The 18,662-nt window shown below is 46.6% G+C and overlaps 1 protein-coding gene and 3 non-coding genes across 7 annotated transcripts; all 4 read left to right on the top strand.

Annotated features, from left to right (window-relative positions):
* Positions 1-2,785: 2,785 nt before the first annotated feature.
* Positions 2,786-18,055, top strand: PABPC4 (poly(A) binding protein cytoplasmic 4). Of its 4 annotated transcripts, XM_064471131.1 has the most exons (15): positions 2,787-3,858; positions 9,919-10,112; positions 10,430-10,545; positions 11,025-11,164; positions 11,434-11,528; positions 12,148-12,285; positions 12,892-12,987; positions 13,483-13,755; positions 14,022-14,109; positions 14,283-14,402; positions 14,970-15,097; positions 15,665-15,758; positions 15,876-16,006; positions 16,095-16,194; positions 17,706-18,055. In XM_064471131.1, exons 1-14 carry the CDS (start codon positions 3,666-3,668, stop codon positions 16,179-16,181), a joined length of 1,893 nt encoding a protein of 630 aa, XP_064327201.1. In that variant the 5' UTR covers positions 2,787-3,665; the 3' UTR covers positions 16,182-16,194; positions 17,706-18,055. The 4 variants fall into 4 exon arrangements, with proteins under 4 accessions (XP_064327202.1, XP_064327204.1, XP_064327201.1 ...); XM_064471132.1 differs by lacking the exon at positions 14,283-14,402 and having other exon boundaries at positions 2,786-3,858; XM_064471134.1 differs by lacking the exon at positions 16,095-16,194 and having other exon boundaries at positions 2,786-3,858.
* LOC135316835 (small nucleolar RNA SNORA55) lies at positions 12,607-12,739 on the top strand. Its single transcript, XR_010376060.1, has one exon. It is a non-coding gene; the product is annotated as a small nucleolar RNA SNORA55 (small nucleolar RNA).
* Positions 13,254-13,386, top strand: LOC135316834 (small nucleolar RNA SNORA55). Its single transcript, XR_010376059.1, has one exon. It is a non-coding gene; the product is annotated as a small nucleolar RNA SNORA55 (small nucleolar RNA).
* Positions 14,537-14,670, top strand: LOC135316833 (small nucleolar RNA SNORA55). Its single transcript, XR_010376058.1, has one exon. It is a non-coding gene; the product is annotated as a small nucleolar RNA SNORA55 (small nucleolar RNA).
* Positions 18,056-18,662: the final 607 nt, after the last annotated feature.

Below are 18,662 nucleotides of genomic sequence, written 5' to 3'. Positions count from 1 at the left end.
GAACTCTCCACACACCCTCTTCATCCTCGTTCTTCAGGCAAAAACCATAATGAAGAGGCCTATGGGAACGCGTGGGCTGCCTTCAGCGCGGTCCGGCTGAGGTTGCTCGGTGGCACGCAGTGGTGTTAAACGCTCCTCCAGCTCTGACAGCGGCGAGGCTGGATGAAACAGGGTCATGATGAATGAGCCTTCACTTGCTACTTGGAGGGGACAAGGCCACTTCCAGGCTGTGGGAGATTTGCTAAGCAGTAGGTGCTCTAGCAGCGAGTGAGTCCTGCTCTCCCAAATTGCCCTGCATGAAAAACGTTGCTTATCTCAGTTCTGCTGTTGCTTGCCCTGGGTAAAATGCTCTCCCTCCTGTGCTTCTGCGTTCTTCCGCTTGCAGTGCAATCCCGGCCTGCCCTCTACTGGTAAAATCCCAACGCTAAGGAGGAGAAATCCTAAACCAGGTGAAAATTGTCATCCTTGTTGAAAAATGGATGATATTTTATGATGACCATCAGCAGCTGAGGTACCACTCAGGCAGACGACAGCAGAGCGGCTTGGGAGGCGTCCAGGTGATGGATCTCACACCAGCATCATTGACGGGGCTGGACTGGTGAGGTGAAGACATTAAAAGATGTAACCTTTTCTCCAGGCTCTACTGAAGACCTTGAGAAGGTGAACTGGGAGGATCTCGGGCATCGCTGGTCACCAGGAGCACTTGTGTGTTGAGGGTACCAGGAGCAGTGGGGTCCCTGGGGCAGTTTTGGGCGCTCGTGGGCAAAGGGTGCCCCCAGCCCATCAGTTTGTGTTGGCAGTGAAAAGGACCAAGGAGGACGCGGGACTGTAGTTGTTTGCATGGTGTCCCCTGGGGGGGGATGCAAATGTCAATAGATATGTTTCAAATAAGAGCCATTCTCTATGTAGCCACAGCGGGTGCTTGCAGCCAAAGGGTGCTTTAATGTGGACACACATTCTTTGAGCTCTGCTGTGTTTTTACTTTAACTGTCAGAGCAGGAGCCACTCTGAACTCTTTCCACAGCAAGACACTCATCTCAGCCTGTGATTTCCCAGCTGAGGAGGTGCTGGGCTGTGGAGGACCGAGCCACGAAACAGCGGCAGGCGCCAGGTACAGTCCCACCGCTATGTACCAGTGCTGCCTCCCAGCACTGGCAGCTGTTGGGAAGAAGATGATGAGTTCAGGAGGAGGATGATTTGTGGCTTTAGAAAATAACCTGGACTGAAAATATTGCAAAATATTACCATTTACTTTGCTGTTGTTACCTTTTATTCCGCTACCCTCTATTATTCCACTGTAACGAAGGGATAGGTATCATATCCCATTTTTATGATAACATTGTATCCCACTTTTAAAGCAAATTAAAGTCAATGTAATGTAGAATTGAAAAGTCACAGCAGACCAGCTACCAGCCTCTGGAGACTTTCTTAGTCCCCCTTAACAGGACATCCATGGTGCCTGGAGGTCAGTAATGAATCACTGAATCCCGCGCTGCTGTGTCCTCACGCTCTGCTGAAGATGCTGGAAATAGATAATTACGGGTCTCCCTGGAGCTGAATCTCATGAGCGTGAAGCTGTGGGACGGTGGAGGGGGGTGAATCCCTCTCTTGTCCCAGCGGTTTCTTCTGCATTTGGAGTTGTTCAACCCTCACCCTGGGAAGAGGGACTGACAGCTCCCTTCCATGGGGAGATGTCAAGGACGCTTGGTCCTGCTCCAGGGCGGCCCATGATGTGAGCTGGCACAGCGCCAGGGCTGCCACAGGAACTCGCACTTATTTGAGCAAAAATTATGCTCTGAAGAGGAGGAGGCTGTGGGAACAGCTCCAGCTACGGCCACTCTTCATCTCACCACCAGTGACAACTCCAAAACCATAGCTTGGAGCAGCGAGAAAAATTACCCCAGAGGAATTATTCACTCTCCTGGTGCATTCCTCTGCTCACCCTGCTCCTTGCCCTGGTCCCAGCCCCACAGCACCACTTTCTCAGGGAGGCTCCCCTTGGCCCCTCATGTTTTGTGGTGGGATTGAGCTGCCCCACAAGACATATGCATGCAGAGGATGGGGGCGGGATGGAAAACAACCCCCAAAACACCCTTTCAAAGGGGTGTTGCTGTGGGTGTGTGTCCCTGCCAGCTGCCTGCAAAGGATCAATCCGCCCTAAATCTGGCCACTATTCCCGTGCAGGGACAAGACTTTGGTGTTGCTCAAGCCACTATGGGGTCAGTGCATGGACTGAGGCGTGAGACTGCACTCAGGTGCCACCTTTCATGACAACCACATAGACTTGAAGGATTAGGAAGCTGTTGTGCTTATTTATTGGGTTGGCTGCTAGCTTGGGGACAGTGGACATCCCCGAGAGATGAGGGGTGGATGTTGTTGGGCAGCCTGAGGAAAACCAGGTCTTGCTGAGGAGCAGTGAGGAGCTGGGGTCTGAAGGGGAGCCCCTGGTGGTGTGGCACCAGCCCCTCCTGGCACACATTCATCATGAGGGGCCGGAACTGCCTCCGGGATTTGGGATTCCTGGTGATGGGGGCGGTTCAGAAAAAAAAATGGAGGCCCAACTTGTCTTGGGGCATGTGAGGAGGCCGGAGCCAGGGCGATGGCAGGGCAATCCCGAGGGGCCGCGAGCCGCCATGTCCCCACTGAGGGTCGTCGACTGACGACCCCAAAATGGCGGGCGGGAGCCGGCGGCGGAGGACGCCCCCTTCCGCCCTCCTCAGGCCAGGCGGGCGGGCGGTCCTCCCCCCCGCTGGGGTCGCTGCAGCGGGCGGCGGTGGCGCGTCGGTCGGCGGGGGTCGCTCCCCGCCGGGCCTCGCCGCCTCCTCCTCCCCGCGGCACGGCGGCCCGCTCACGCCGCCGCGGCGGCTATAAAGGGCCGCCCGCCGCCCGCCGCCGCCTCTCCGCTCGCCGGGCCGCAGTGCGTGAGTCGGTGTCGGGCCCAGCGCCGCCCCGGGCCGGGACCGCGGGGCAGGGAGGGCACGGGGAAGCGCGGGGGCGCCGGGCGAGCGCGGCTGCGGCCCGCTCCCCCCGTCAGCCCGGCCGCCCCTCTCGGCGCGCCGCCACCGCCGCGTGTTATTTATTGCCCCGCTAGAGCCGATCGATTATCTATATACATCTATATAGGAAAGATATAAACCTAGCAGAGAAGATTTAATTTTAGAAGAAAGCTTCCGATAAGTATATATTACAGAGAGGATTATTTTTCGTAATTTTTTTTAACCTCAGAAGATCCAACAGCTTCCGCTCTGGAGAACTGGGGCTAAATTAGATATTTAAAGCAAAATAAGGAACGTGGTTTGAGCGAGATCCAGGAGGGTTTTGCCCCAGAGCTGACAGGAGGAACGCTCAGGAGCTGGCGTATGAATTTTGGCTCTATATCTGACACCCGCTCTTCTGGGGGCTTAGCTTTGTTTTTTTGCTGATTTCCAGGCCTCTCCTCCTCCCTCAGCTGCTCCCTGTCCCGGGGCCTGGCGGAGCAGCTGTCCCCTGGACCCCCCGTTGCACCTTCCCTCCCAAGCTGTTTCTGCAGGTCCCTGCTTAGTGGGGCTTTTAAATAAGATTTTTGAGTTTCCGCCTAGTTTAAATATTTACGAAAAGCTTGACTTAAAGAAACCCCAAGAATAAAACCCTCTTAGTTCCTGGTGGGAGCGTGTGGTGGGTGGAAGATGAACACGGCCGCCAGCAGTTACCCGATGGCGTCACTGTATGTGGGTGACCTGCACCCCGATGTCACCGAGGCCATGCTCTATGAGAAGTTCAGCCCCGCTGGGCCCGTCCTCTCGATTCGGGTCTGCAGAGATATGATCACCCGCCGGTCCCTTGGGTATGCCTACGTCAACTTCCAGCAGCCAGCAGATGGTAAGTGAGATATACAACCACATCTACAGGGTTTTTAAATTCACTTTTATTCACTTTTTTTCTGCTAATCCATACTGCTGTTTATGTCTGTTGCCATGTAGCTGCCTACCAAAATGTTACAGTTATGGGGTAAGTAATGACTTGCTAGTGACTGAAGCAGGAATATTTTTTACTGCTTAGTGTCTAAAATACTCTGCAAATGCACTTCTTGGTAAAATCTCTGACAGACAGACCTATTTCTTTCTTACTGATATTAAACTTTGGAGACTTGGGTTTGTTCCAGCTTGCATAAGAGAATGATCTCCACTGTGTTCCCCTTCGTTCTCCTGTAGGTTTGGGCTATTTGTGTGGGTCTTCACGCAGTCAGTCCTAGCAGAAAAAGTTCGGAGCGGTCGGCCCTGGTTGCGTGCTCAGTTTGACTGGCTGAGCCTCTGGCTGCCCCCTTGCTCCACGTGAATATTTGGGAGATCTGGTGGGCCGCAGGTTGCTGCATTTGTGCAAGCAGCCGGATGGGGCTCCCAGTCTGGGGGGTGGTATTCTTGTATTAATGGGAAAGAAGATCTGTTGTTCAATGCTTGGGAAACCATGTTGTCTCACATGCAGAAGCCAGGTTGATTTGCTCTTGCCAGACTTTATTTTTTTTCATACTTTAATTTGGCTCCTGCTCAAGTAGGTATTCCAGAGCTGAAGCATGTGAAAGATGGGACAGAAGAGGTCAGTTTGGAACATGTCTTTTCTGGAAGAAAAATGGGTCAGTGTTTTCTGTCCTAGTTTTCAGAGCCTTTTCTTGTTGACTGGTGCAAGTTTATTGCTCTGTGCTGTAACTTAGCAGTATCTATATGTGATAGAGACATCCAAAGTATAGATTAGAGCAAACATTTTCTCTTGAATTCAGAATCAATCCACAATAGCACAGACTTCAGCAGCAAGTAAACTTTCCTCTAGCCTGTGGTAGGTTATCTTGCTTTACGTTTTTACAGACAGCAGAAAGTGGTCTGTTTGTGCACAGGGTAGTATATTGACTTTGGATCAGAGTATTTGTTGTCTAGAACACAGAAGCGTCATTGCAAACTGGTATTCCTGCAAGCCAGCAGAGCCTCTGGGATTGAGCTCTTGGCTGGGATGTTTGGATTTTACATATTCTCTTGCGATTATGTGCCATCCTAGCTTCCATTTTCTCCCAGGTCAAAGTACCTTCCTCGTGTCCTTTTCTCGGCATGCCAACTGACCTGATGGAACACTTCTGATCCTTTCCCTTGCTAGGCTGATAAAAACCTGGCTTGCACCCCAGTGCATAATTCCTGATTCATGAAACTCCCAGAAGTGCTTTTGATGCAGACTAAGCAATGTATTTATGTTTTAAAACTTATCAGTGAGAAGGAAAACCTGAGAGCCTGTATATGTGATCCTCTCCTGCTCTGATGAACCTGCCTGCTCTGACTCCCTCTTACAAAACCACCTTGGTGCATTCATGTGCTGTACAACCAAAGGTACAGTTATCCAGACTCATCTGCCTGTGTCTAGGCTATGATCTAATTTTTTAGGATAAAAGAAATAAAAGCAAGCAGCAGAAATAAAGCAAAGAAGGAACTTGGAGCCTGGATTAGATGAAAGTTGGGGAGAAGGGGTGTAAAAGTGTAGATAAAGTTCTCTTGAAGTAGAGAAGACCTGTGTAATACGTATAGTTATGATGTTGAAAGGGAAGAGTGGCTAGTCACATGTGCTTGCTGTAGCAGAAAGAAGTTCTGCACCTCATACAATATGAAGACAGGTGGCCTTCCAGTATATTTCAAGGTAATCTTTTATGGTAATAAATAGGCAGGAATTCCGTGGGAGATTGCATCATTCTGGGCTCCTGGTGAGGCAGCAGACATTTTAGGAAGTCCCAGTACTTCAAGTGATACTTTGACAAAGTAAGTGGTGTCTTGTTACTGGTAGGTCTTAGAAGGTCAAGTGGTTTAAACCGAATCATTGAGTTGATATTGGGAAGGAGAAATACTCAAACTCCCCCTGCCCTCATGAAGAGATCTCTTCTGAAATGCTCCTAACTTCTGTCTGGCAAACTGCAGCATGCGTTACTTTGCATAAGTAGAAAACAGCTGCTGTACTAAATGTTATGCAGCAAGAACATAAACAGATAATTTTGGAAGGGTGAGCCCATTGGTGGTGTGTTAAGGTCTCTCTGAAACAAGCACCTGAATACGAAGAATATAATTCTTATTGTCAAATGCAGAAATTTGGCTTTTGTTTTCAAGGTGGCGGTACTCTGTACTGCCTGCATGAGGGCTTTCCGAAAGGAGGAGGGATCTGTATTTTTGTCCAGGAATGCATAATCAGAAATGCATTTGGACTTCATTTTACTAAATCCATGAGAAGATGGGGGGTGTTCTGTAGCACGGAAGGGATCTGTTTTGACTTATGCGTGGTAGTAGATGCTACAAAATACCATGTAAAAGTCATCAGGAAGCTTTGTGCCCTGAAAACTTTCAGGGATGTTCTTGTGGACATGTTAGTATGCTGGAAGAGGTAGCAGATATTAAAGTTGGTGATATATGATAGTTTGCATTTCCCTGGCACCTTTTGGGAAGGATTAGTGCTTCGTAAATCTGAAGAAAAACATGGTTTAATGGTTTTTTTGGGAAATAAGACTCTTTCCATAAGGCTAGAGAAAGACCATAGAGCAAGTTAGGTCACCGGAACGCTTCCCCATTATGTGGGCCACCAGGAGATCACGCAGTCACATCGCGAACGTGCTCTGTACTTCCAGAGTTCCTGTGTCCGAATTGATTCAAAGCGTGCATTTTTCTTTACATGTTTGTCAGCTAATGGAGTCATGCTTGACCCTGGAAGGGGTTACTTTCTGGACATGCATTGTCTAACTGGTAGCCTGCTGCAGAGAGGTTATTTTTAGTGAAAATAAGCTCTGCTGTTTTCAGTTGCAGTTCTTTGGCGTAGTAACCAGTGAATGCTGAATACCGAATCTGTCATGCTGTAACAGGCAGATTAAGGAAACGCTTCAAAGTTCGGGCTAGTTCAGGCTCAGCTGTGGTCATTAATATTTATTCTTTTTAACTGTGAAGAGAAAGAAAACAAACTCATTTCATTTGAAAGAAAAGCTGAATTTCCCTTTTCATGTGTTCCTCATGCAATTTAATTGCATTCCAGGGTTTCATAACATTGACAACAGTCATGATTTGACAACTTGGATAATGAAGCAGAGAAACTTTATTATGGCTATAGAGATAAGCTGTTCTGGAAGTACAGTGAAAACAGAAAGTTTCCCAAGCCAAGAAGGAACCCCAAGCTGGGATTAGATAAGTGTGTCCGAAGAAAAGTATAGAAGAGTGTAGATAAACTTTTTGTCTCTTCTCTTAAAGAGAAGACAATGTAAGAGAAGACCTGTGTAACATAAATGCAGGTGTGAAGCTACAAGGGAAGAGCAGTTACTTATATATGCTTCATTGCCAACAGCATTTTATTCTGACTTCAGCAATCGAGGGGTTTAAGTCTGTTCTGTATGCTACCTCTCTTTTCTTAAAAAAAAGTGGTTAAATTTGTTCTATGTGCTTTCGTTGTTGGGTCTTTTTTGCTTGGTGATGTAAGCGAGAGCCCGGAGGTTTGCAGGGCAGCCATCTTTGCAGACTAAAACTCCTTGTGCAGAGTTTCTTATGGGTGAATCTTTGTGTGTATGTGGTTATCTGTCTTTATGCTGTTCAACCACAGCTGCTAATTCCAGCATTGTGTTAGCTCCGCATCAGGGAGATTGTAAGGGAGATTAATTACTTTGAGGCCTAAGGCAAGCTGCAAAGGGTGTTCGTATGCTTTCCCTATCCAGAAGGTTATGGAAGAGGAATGAAGGGGAAGCATGAAAGGGGTTAAGAGTTTGTATAATGTTATATATGAGTTGCAGTTGAATCTGCTGGAAGGATGACAGGAACCAGTGGGAGAGAAACAGATACAGGAACTGAAATGGCTGAAGCTTTGTGGCTTAAATAGAAGAAAACGAGAAGGTGTTTGTTCAGTTTAAGGAAATGAATCAGATGTGCCTAGTCTGAGACATTCACATAACTAATGCTGATTCTTTACAGGTTTTCTTAGGTACTGGTGTAATGCGATTGCATTTCCACATGTGGGTATGGCAGACCTTCCTGAAATCAGGGAATCCATCTAGGGCTTTCTTATACCACTGCTCGCAAGAAGTATCTGAGTGGATTTCAAGCAGAGTATAATAATAGACTGGAATACTGGCAAGCTACTGGAAGAACAGTGCAATAGTATCTGCTTAAGTATATGCTTAGGAAGCTTGAAAGAACTGGGAGTAAGTTCATAACTAGTCTGTATCTCGGTAGCTGCTGCAGAGTGTTTCACAGTTCCCTCTGGTTTCATACCACTGCTTCATCTGCTTGTCACCTTTCAGCAGGAGCCCTGTTTCTGCTGCAAATGGTATATACAACTAGTTTGTGTCCTTGCCAACACATACTTCTGGAAGACCTCTCCCTGCTATAAATAAACACTGCCAAATTTGACAAGCTGGACCAAGTCGCCTGCTGAAGTGCCTTTTGGGTATGGGCTGCAGGAAGAAACTCAGTTACATTGATTCAGAGTAGCAGCTCAGGAATCATTTTATCATGGCAGTTAATTGCATTTAACACCTTTGACTAAACAGAGCTAGTGGAGTTATAGCAAGTACAATTTTCCTCCCTACATTTTTTTTTTGCAAGCCTGACTACTTCAGGAATGAAGTCCATCAGAGCTTGTTTTCCAGCTGGGGGTGTGTGTGTGAAGAACTAGGAAAAATAGTGACAGCACCACTTCAATTCAAAAAGCAAGAACAACAAAAAACCATTTTCAAAACACATGAAAAATTCTGTGAAATTTCCATGCAGTAGTTGAAACTGACTTTGGGGGTAGGGAGGCATTTTGTAGGCAGTGTCTCACTGGAGTTCCTAGTGATAGTTCCATGAAATGCTGCGTTGTTACTCTGGCTGCATTAGCAGTCAGTCACATGAAAGGAGAAGGTGTTCGAATTGGCATTTTCCTTGAATTTGCTGCTCCTGAAATCTGATCAGCAAGTATCACTGGGTGAAGGTGGCCTGGAAGAATTGAGACAAACAAATTTGGAAAACTTGGGTTCTGCCCTGTCAATATTCCTTGGTTTTTAATGCCTGTCTATTCTTCTCTCTCCCTGCTTCATGCTGGGAATCAACGGTCTGTCTTTTTCTCTGCGCACTCCATGCTGGGAGTGTTTTCTGGCACAGAAGAGTCCCAAGCATCTCAATTTTATGAACAAGATCCTAATGTGTGTACGTAATGATCCTTTTAATATATCAGTAGGTAGCAGAAATAGATTCATGGAGGGGGTTTCAGTGTAGGTTAGAATGACAGTGCTGGGGTTTAGAGTTTAGATAAACACTTCCCTGTTAATCAGATCAGGTATATGGACTTACTTTTCCAGAGTTTTTTCCACTCTTGCTGACATCTTTAGATTGAACAACTTGGGAATCATTTTTTGGGCACATAAGTTATAGAGGCTGACTCGTGTCGTCTTCTCAGCCAGCCACGTGTCCGTGCATGTTTTCCCTGACCTGACAGGGAGAGATGATCCTTTTCTCTTAATAGAAATGAGTACAGATAGATATGAACTTCATGAAAAGCAAACAAGCCAAGCAGTCATTTTTGTTACTTCCTTTTTTTCCCCAGGGTTTCCTATATTTCCTTTCCTCCTTTGGGTGCAGCAATTTACCTTTATAATCATTAAGAACGTAATTAATAAATCCCAGGCATTTTGATGTTCCTTTTGCTGTGGTTATTAAAACAATACTATCACGTAAATTTAAAATAGTCTATTAAACCTATTATATATTTAAACATGTCTAGTGACTGTGCTGCAAAGACCTCCCTTGAAACATTGACTTAAAAAGTCATTGAAATTGGCTGCCCATGATATTGCCCCAAATGTCTCCATGAGCTGAGTAAAATTCAGTGAAAACAACCACCCACATGGTGGAAACCTTTATTCTTTAACAAACCACAGAAATCTGTTCTTGACTTCTCTTGCAGCTGAGCGTGCCCTAGATACCATGAATTTTGATGTGATCAAAGGAAAACCCATTCGCATCATGTGGTCTCAGAGGGACCCCTCCTTGAGGAAGTCAGGGGTTGGGAATGTCTTCATTAAGAACCTGGACAAATCCATTGATAACAAGGCACTTTATGACACATTCTCAGCGTTTGGGAATATTTTGTCCTGCAAGGTGAGATGTGGTTACTTTGTCCAATTTTGTTATAGTGGTGACATGATCAGACATGTCCAACGTAGGAGACAAAAGGGACATCTGTCGCCAAGTGAGGAGCGGAGTCTCTAAAATGCAGAGTTGACCAAAAGGTCAGGGATTGCTGAAGTTATGTCAGATTTGGTCATGAAGCGTGCAAGTCTGAAACACAGATAACATCTTCCTAGCGCTGGCCCTTGGCAGTAACCTGTTTTCGTGTGCTAGCCTTGTATCTGAGCGTGACAGAGGAGAAAATGTGTTCAGAGAGCTGACATTTTGTTTTCCTTTCACCTGTCTAGGTGGTGTGTGATGAGAATGGCTCTAAGGGCTACGCATTTGTGCACTTTGAGACCCAGGATGCTGCAGATAGAGCCATCGAGAAGATGAACGGCATGCTGCTAAACGACCGCAAAGTGTGAGTGTCACAGCCAGAAGCAGCAACGATCGCATGAACCGTGATGCATCTCGGTATTAACAGGGACACACAAGGCACTGGTTCTCCTGGCCCAAGCCTTGGCCTGCTACCTCTCCACTACAGGGCTGGTGAGTGACCCTGCCCAAGCCATGGCCTGCTATCCCTCCATTACAGGGCTGGTGGGTTTCCCTAACCAAGCCTTGATTTGTTACCTCTCCGCTAGTGGGCTGGGGTGGGTTTCTGTGGCCAGTACTCTCTCCACTGCAGAGCTGTGTGGGCGTCCTTGTCCAACTCTCTCTGCCATAGGACAGGTGATTTTTCTGGTTGGTCTGTGGCCTGTTTGTCCTTCTCCTGTCACCCCTTCTTGTCCCCATTTCCAGCTCCTACTACACACATTTTTTTGCCTCACTGCAAGTCACACATGGTTTTTCCACTCTTGAAAACAAGCTGCTTATTGGGATTTTCATTCTTTCTTACAGATTTGTTGGGAGATTCAAGTCTCGTAAAGAGAGGGAGGCTGAATTGGGAGCCAAGGCAAAGGAATTCACCAATGTTTATATTAAAAACTTTGGGGATGACATGGATGATGAAAGACTAAAGGAGCTCTTCAGCAAATATGGTAAATACAGAAACACTTTTAATGAGGCTGGGAATGTCATGACCTGTGGTAGTTTAACAGTGCTGCTACCATCTGTATAGCTCTATGTGGGTCGCTTTGAGGCTGAGGAATACAAGGAGTTGAAGTGCGGCTAGTAGTTGTACCAAATGTTGGACAGGAGGCAGAGGCTGACCAGCAGATGAGAGAGAGAAGGCTGGGGCTGTTACATGGAGTTTAATAGTCTTGAAAGAGTTTTATGATATCTTACCAACCTTGTTCCTTGGTAACAGGTAAAACTCTGAGTGTTAAAGTGATGACAGACCCCACTGGAAAATCAAAAGGCTTTGGCTTTGTAAGCTTTGAAAAGCATGAAGATGCTAACAAGGTATGACTGTTTATTAATGCTGCTTGGGTATCTTCAGAGAAGAGAAACTGCCTTGGTTTATCGTAGGGTCCTGTAACTAAAATGAGAAAAAATTCTGCCTCGGGCATAACCTCTTGTGGACGTGGGGACTTCACAACCTTTTGCACCTTACTAGCTTGACATTTAAGGGTAACTTGGCATTTCTCCAGACTACTAGCTCCACACAGAATGCAGTGGTATCATCAAGATGTTAATTGTTGACGAAATACTACAATGCAGGGCTTCAGGAGGAGGAAGGCATCTAGAGTGAGAACACTGCTTAGAAATGGTTTTATCTAAGCAGAATGCTTGTTAAAATTTGGCCTTACTTCCAAGAAGGGGTGGGGCTAAGTTCACAAGTTGCTGTTAGTCCAGCATTTACTTACAGTGGTGTTGTCAGCATGGTCTCTCCTGATAACTTCAGTTTCTCTTTACTTAGCCTGTTCTACACGGAAGAAGTGCAAAGGTAACGTGGCAACCTTTTGGTTTATTGGCTAACAGGCAGGGATATGACGTGGGCTTTGGACAGTCCTGTTCTTTACAGGATCAGGTGCTGTCTTGTTTCAGCAGTTGACAGTTTCCTCTTGAACCCCCTCTCCAGGCAGTAGAAGAAATGAATGGAAAGGATATCAATGGGAAAATGGTATTTGTAGGCCGAGCACAGAAGAAGGTCGAGCGCCAGGCAGAGCTGAAACGGAAGTTTGAACAGCTAAAACAAGAGAGACTCAGCCGGTACCAGGTGAATAATCTGTTCCTTTTCTGAATTTAAGCACCATTCTCAGTCTACTGGCAGGCTTGACTGATTACTTTGTCGTTCCTTTCATTGTCCTGTGACATATCCTGGGAAGTAAAATGTGAAGGCATTTACCACTCTGGTATTTAGGGGCAAAGGGGCCATCAGGACCTAGTCTTGGCGATGAAATGTTTAGGACAACATGAGAAAACAGTCATGCAGTCCCCTTTATTTCCAAATGGGGATTTTCTAGAAGGATGGAAGGAGGCAGCTTAACCCTATGCTGTTATCTCTAATTTATGGCAAAGCTGGGTAATGCCAGAGATCGCATCTGAATCTTTCCCATTCCTTGCAGTGTAGTGCTGGTCTGGGGATACATGATGCAACAGGAAAGCAGAAGAAATCCAGACAAGCTCCCTTTTGCCACAGTGGGACTTGTCTCTACGCCTTTGCAACATTTATTGCTTTCAGCTTTGGGTGGTAGGAAAGGAACATTATGCTAAATTAAGAGTTTTCAGACAAATTGCAGCTCTGGCAGATGGATGCTAACAGTCGATGTGCTCAACTTTTTTTTTTAACGTTATAAATGTCTTATTGTTCTCTCCCTTCTAGGGTGTTAACCTGTACATTAAAAACCTAGATGACACTATAGATGATGAAAAACTGAGGAAGGAGTTTTCACCTTTTGGGTCAATAACGAGTGCCAAGGTATCGTGGGGTTTGGGGATATTTGGACTTTAAAGCATGAAGAAGGAACTCCTATCGACATGGATTGAAGGGCAGTTCTTACATGCTGTGGTCCTGAGAACATCTTGACTAGTAAATACACACATTTCTTTGGGTCTCAGTGGGATTTTACTGAAAACTTGCTTTGTTCCCTCATGAAAAGGGGAGGCAGGAAGAGGCAGACATGCTTGTTTGAGGTGACTCCCAATAAGCATGAAGTGGCATGTCTCTACGTGCATTTAGAAGCTGCACCAAATCTTTCCCATTCCTTCCTGTGCAGTGTGGGCCTGGGGACACATGGTGCTTACAGAAAAGCAGAGTAAATCCAGACAGGTGACTTCTCATTCCTCGAGTACCTGTCTCTACACCTCTGCAACAGTTATGTACTACCTGCCTGAAATCTGACACTTAAAAGATATGGATTCTTAGGCTAAGTTTTTGTAATGGTACTCCACTAGCAATTGATCTTTACTGCAGGTGATGCTGGAAGATGGACGGAGCAAAGGGTTTGGCTTTGTCTGCTTTTCCTCTCCAGAGGAAGCTACGAAAGCAGTGACAGAGATGAATGGGCGAATTGTGGGCTCAAAGCCGTTGTATGTTGCCCTTGCACAAAGGAAAGAAGAGCGAAAGGCCCATCTAACTAACCAGTACATGCAACGCATTGCTGGGATGAGAGCCTTGCCTGCCAACACAATTATTAATCAGTTCCAGCCTGCTGCTGGGGGATATTTCATGCCTGCTGTGCCCCAGGTAAGCTGAGCTAGTGTGGTTTTTTTAACCTGTTTTGGAGCTTTGATGGTTCAGCTGCAATAATCTCATTGAGCCTTTCTTATGCCTACAAGCAAATAACTCCTAATGAGGGGTGCAGTCAGTGGAGTTAATTCTGTGACTTGCCAGTTGCCTGTTCTTGAAGTGAATTGAGCGTCAAATCCTGGCAACAACTGCCAAAACAGGTTGTAAATAATGTTTGTTACTCACTTAGATGTTGCCTCTGAGCTTGTCTGATCTTTTTTCAGGCGCAGAGCAGACCCACTTACTATGCACCCAATCAGATGACGCAGATGAGACCCAACCCACGCTGGCAGCAAGGAGGAAGACCTCAAGGTGAGTGTGGTGGAGACACTATTTTGGTTGTATGACCCTCTTGGCCGTACTTTCCAATGAGAACAACGCATGCTTTCCTTTCCATGCACAATCCCAACCTGCTTTCTGTAGCTGACTGTCCTGACTTGCCAATCAGTTCTGTTTTGAGGATTTCCCCTGATTTCTTCCATTAGGCTTCCAGGGAATGCCAAATGCCATGCGCCAGTCTGGACCACGGCCAGCACTGCGCCATGTGGCCCCTGCCGGCAATGCTCCGGCCGCTCGTGGCCTCCCTGCCGCTGCCCAGCGAGTTGGTAAGGTGTCTGCCTCCCAGGCTCTTCCCTGTGTATGTGAGGGAGGAGGATGCTATTGAGACTTGACTTCTACTTCCAAAGATGGTTGTCAGATACAGATAACCAAAGGCCACCTGGAGCAAGGGGCAGAGACAGCACCTGAATCTTTTCCTATTCCTTGCTGTGCAGTGCAGGTCTGGGGACAGTTGGTGCCACAGCACAGCAGTGGAAATCCAGATGGGTTGCTTTCCACTGGTTTGGAACTCATCTCTACACCTCTGCGACATTTACCACTCATAAAAGAAAGGCTCTGTAGGTTATGGATATTGTTTTCAGAGTAGAGCAACCAAATTCACTTTGTTCTAGTGAATAACTAGAAAATACCTTAACCATGGATTCCACATCCTGCATTTTAGTTTTAGGGAGAATAGCCCTTTCCTAAAGTAGCCAGTTGTGTTTTGGAGACCAGTTTCTAAAGAGGTATTAGACTGTGCAGAGCGTAGTTTGAATTCAGCAGTTGATATCAGACATCGCAAATTGCCTGCATGTTGCTACAGGTGTTTACAGTTCTGTTCTCTTCTTTTGCAGGCGTTGGCGCTGCAGCGCAGAATTTAGCTCCTCGTCCGCCTGTAGCTGCCCCCGCTCCCAGAGCGGTTCCTCCTTATAAATATGCCTCAAGTGTCCGCAGCCCACACCCAGCTGTACAGCCTTTGCAGGTAACGCAAGGGTCTGGGCTGTGAAGTCTCTGCAGTTGCTGCAGTCCAACAGGCTTTACGTGCAACTGAAGTGTTTTTACAGAAACTTAAAGCTACTTTTGTATAGCCCAGACAGACGTTGTAATTTGGAATTTAAAAACCTGGCAGTTGTACCTTTGCCAGGGGCGACCTAGTTGGTTTATCTTGTAATTGTGAGCTCTTTTTTACCCAGATTTGCACTAAGGATATTTTATTTGGTTCTTTGCTTTTCCGTTTTGCAAAATGCACTGGAAAAAAAAGCAGGCATGGATGTCACTCTCAGTTGCGATATTTGTCTCAATGTTTGATCCTGTTTTTGTAAGGCGTTTACAGTGCCTGTGTGTGTGTCATTAGGGGGTTTTGAGTTCAGGACAAGGAGGGAGCATGTCTGTGAACCAAGGGCACCTCACCTGTCCTTTTCTGAAACTTAAATCTGCTCTAGGCTTGACAAAGATTGTGTTGTAGAAGGAGGGAATATCTTATTGTCTCTAAATATGAAGCAATCAGCCTAGTATCTATTTCAGAGCCCTCATGTCTGCCCTTCTATAGGCACCTCAGCCTGCAGTACATGTGCAGGGACAGGAACCGCTAACGGCCTCTATGCTGGCTGCTGCCCCTCCCCAGGAGCAGAAGCAGATGCTGGGTAAGTGAAACTCTGCTCTACAGATCGCGTTTTACTTTGGAAATCCCCTCAGGTTTCAAAGATGACTCTTAAATTGAAACTTGGCTGTCTGGAATCCTTTTTTTTTCTTTTACCCAGGAGAACGCTTGTTCCCTCTGATTCAAGCTATGCACCCCAGCCTTGCAGGGAAGATCACAGGAATGCTGCTAGAGATTGACAACTCAGAGCTGCTGCACATGCTAGAGTCTCCAGAGTCCCTCCGGTCAAAGGTAAACCGGCCTGTTCCTTTAGATGGGGTGGACTATGGGAGGCTTTGGTCAAGAGAACGGGTCTCACTGGATAACTTGTCTCCTGCAGGTGGAGGAGGCTGTTGCGGTGTTGCAGGCTCATCAAGCCAAGAAAGAAGCTGCCCAGAAGGTGGGCGTGGTTGCTGCTACCTCTTAAACCAGGAAGACTGGTGAGTGTCCTTAGCATCACTTAAAAGCTTCCAGAATCAGAGTAAAGAAAGCATGATTGTTAGTGAATGTAGCCAGCCTGGAGGCCTGTGTAGGTCCGGGGGCAGCACTCATCTGCCTTTAGACCCTAACACCCTTCTTCCCAACAGAATCCTTATTGTAGAAGCTTTAGAAATATTCTTCAGAAATCTTACTGTAATTAAGCACCAGAAAGATGTTGCCTAAGTCCCTGAAGTGTTCGAGCAGTTGATATGTCAAGGAAGGAATAACATATTGAGATGAGTCTTGTGAAACCGCTAATCTGGGACATAAAATGAGAGACACAAGATGTTCTAGTGACTTTGAGGCTAAATAGACTATAAATGCCCATCCCAATCATCTCCCTACAGTATATATTAAAGTGCTGGTGTCGGGAATGTCATTTCACTGCATACATCTCTCCAAGCAAATTATGTCTCCTGTGTTTGGAGCTGGCTCTTGTTAACTTCTGAATAAGGTTTTTGGTTCTTCAAATGCCTCTTCTTGTTTTTGATGATCCCTTTTTCTGTGGGTTGTCTGGAGCTCTCATCTTCAGTAGTTTCTGTGAAGCTGTTACGGTCAGATGTCACAACTCAAAACGGTGAAGAATGATGAAGGGTGCTTATATTTTCATAGAATCATTAAGGTTGGAAAAGACCTCTAGGATCAAGTCCAACCCCCAACCCAACACCCCCAGGCCTCCTAAACCATGTCCAAGTGCCACGTCTGCACATTTTTTGAAACCCCCCACAGGGATGGGGACTCCCCCACCTCTCGGGGCAGCCTGTGCCAGGGCCTGACCACTCTTGTCAGGAAAGAAGTTTTTCCTAATACCCAATCTAAACCTACCCTGATGCAGCTTGAGGCCATTTCCTGAACAGGAATCCTGAACAGTGTTTGAGGTGGGGCCTCCCCAGTGCCGAGCACAGGGGCCCCATCCCTGCCCGGCCCCTGCTGGCCACACCAGTGCTGACACAAGCCCGGGGGCTGGTGGCCTCCTTGGCCACCCGGGCACTGCTGGCTCATGCCCAGCCGGCTGTCAGCCAGCACCCCCAGGGCCTTCTCCGCCGGGCACTTCCCAGCCCCTCTGCCCCGGGCCTGGGGCGCTGCCTGGGGTTGGTGTGACCCAAGGGCAGGACCCGGCACTTGGCCTTGTTAAACCTCACACAACTGACCTCGATCCAGCCTGTCCAGGTCCCTCTGCAGAGCCTTCCTGCCCTCACAGATCAACACGCCCCAGTTTGGTGTCATTTGCAAACTTACTGAGGGTGCACTCAGTCCCCTCATCCGCGTATTTCTCGGTGGCTCCAGTCACTGGCTTCTCTGCTCAAGAGTTTGCGTTTCTTGTCAGATGATCAGAATGGATATTACCCACAACTGTTACAGCTTCTCCTTGTGATTTATACTGGAGTCCTTATGGTTTGCAGCGCTGGGAAGTTCACTAGCCTGGAGCAAGGTGTGCTGTGTGTAGGTAACTTGTCATCTTTTCCTCTAGGATGCAAAGAAGCCAAATAGTCCCTACATAGACATCAGCTCAAGATGTTTGAAGAATCTTCACTGTCCTGCAGAACTCAATGCCATGCATCATATCACATAGTTATATTGCATTTTGTAAATTAATCTTTAAGATCTTATTTAAAATGCCAACTCTGAAGCTCTAGATTTCCAAAACCAGAATTGGCCTTGCAAGCTTTTCCTTTATGGTGAGAACAAAGCTACCCTTTGTGTCTTCTAAGCAGGACACCGAGGATTTTGGGTTGAAAGTATTTTGTGGTTTTGGTTTTAACTTGAACAATCCAGTTTGGAAAGTCTGGAAAGCATTTATCAATAAAGGAATAAAAAGTTTCAGTGTGTGTGTCATTTTTTTTTTCCCCCCCCCTCTAGATTTGATAAGTAAATGTGATGGGGCTTTAGTAAAATTAAACTGGCAGGCAGTTGCTGTATGATTGATACATTAAAATTGTGATTTAATTGAGTTATTCTGCCTGTTCGCTTTGGACAATCGCTGTTTTGAAGCAGCTGTATTAAAATGCCAGAGGATGATTGTGTTGGGTTTGTTTAGTGTCTGAATGGGAGGTGCCTATAAGTGGTGACCAAATGGAGGGGGTTTGGGAGGTATTTTTCAAGTGAAGTGTAGAAGGGGTTTAGCTTCTTTTTCTTCCTCTGCTGGAGAGGAGAAACATCACTGTTCTTTGCATGTATTTCTGTTGTCTTTAATGGTTCTGTTTTTATAAGATGGTGTTATATACTCTAACGGTGGCTGCATTTTGGCAGTGGGGTTGATAAATGACTTGTATTTTGGGTGGTTCTTTGGGATACAAAGTGTTATTCAAGAAAATATGTAGCATGCACTAATTCTGAAAGAGCAGTCGGCCTCGACGCTACGGGCGCTTCTGCACAAGGAGCTGCAGCTGAAGCGCCTTGGAGGTGGCGGAACGGAGCCTCCGGTTGT

Source organism: Phalacrocorax carbo, chromosome 22, assembly GCF_963921805.1.
Source record: "Phalacrocorax carbo chromosome 22, bPhaCar2.1, whole genome shotgun sequence".
Lineage (NCBI taxonomy): Eukaryota > Metazoa > Chordata > Aves > Suliformes > Phalacrocoracidae > Phalacrocorax > Phalacrocorax carbo.
Note: the sequence above shows the minus strand (reverse complement) of the source record. Positions and strands in the feature narration are given on the sequence as shown.

Coding starts and splice junctions, on each gene's coding strand:
- PABPC4 (XM_064471134.1), top strand. CDS start 3,666: ATGAACACGGCCGCCAGCAGTTACCCGATGGCGTCACTGTATGTGGGT. Junction 10,546..11,024: donor CTGCTAAACGACCGCAAAGT/GTGAGTGTCACA, acceptor TCTTTCTTACAG/ATTTGTTGGGAGATTCAAGT. Junction 14,403..14,969: donor TGCCGCTGCCCAGCGAGTTG/GTAAGGTGTCTG, acceptor CTTCTTTTGCAG/GCGTTGGCGCTGCAGCGCAG.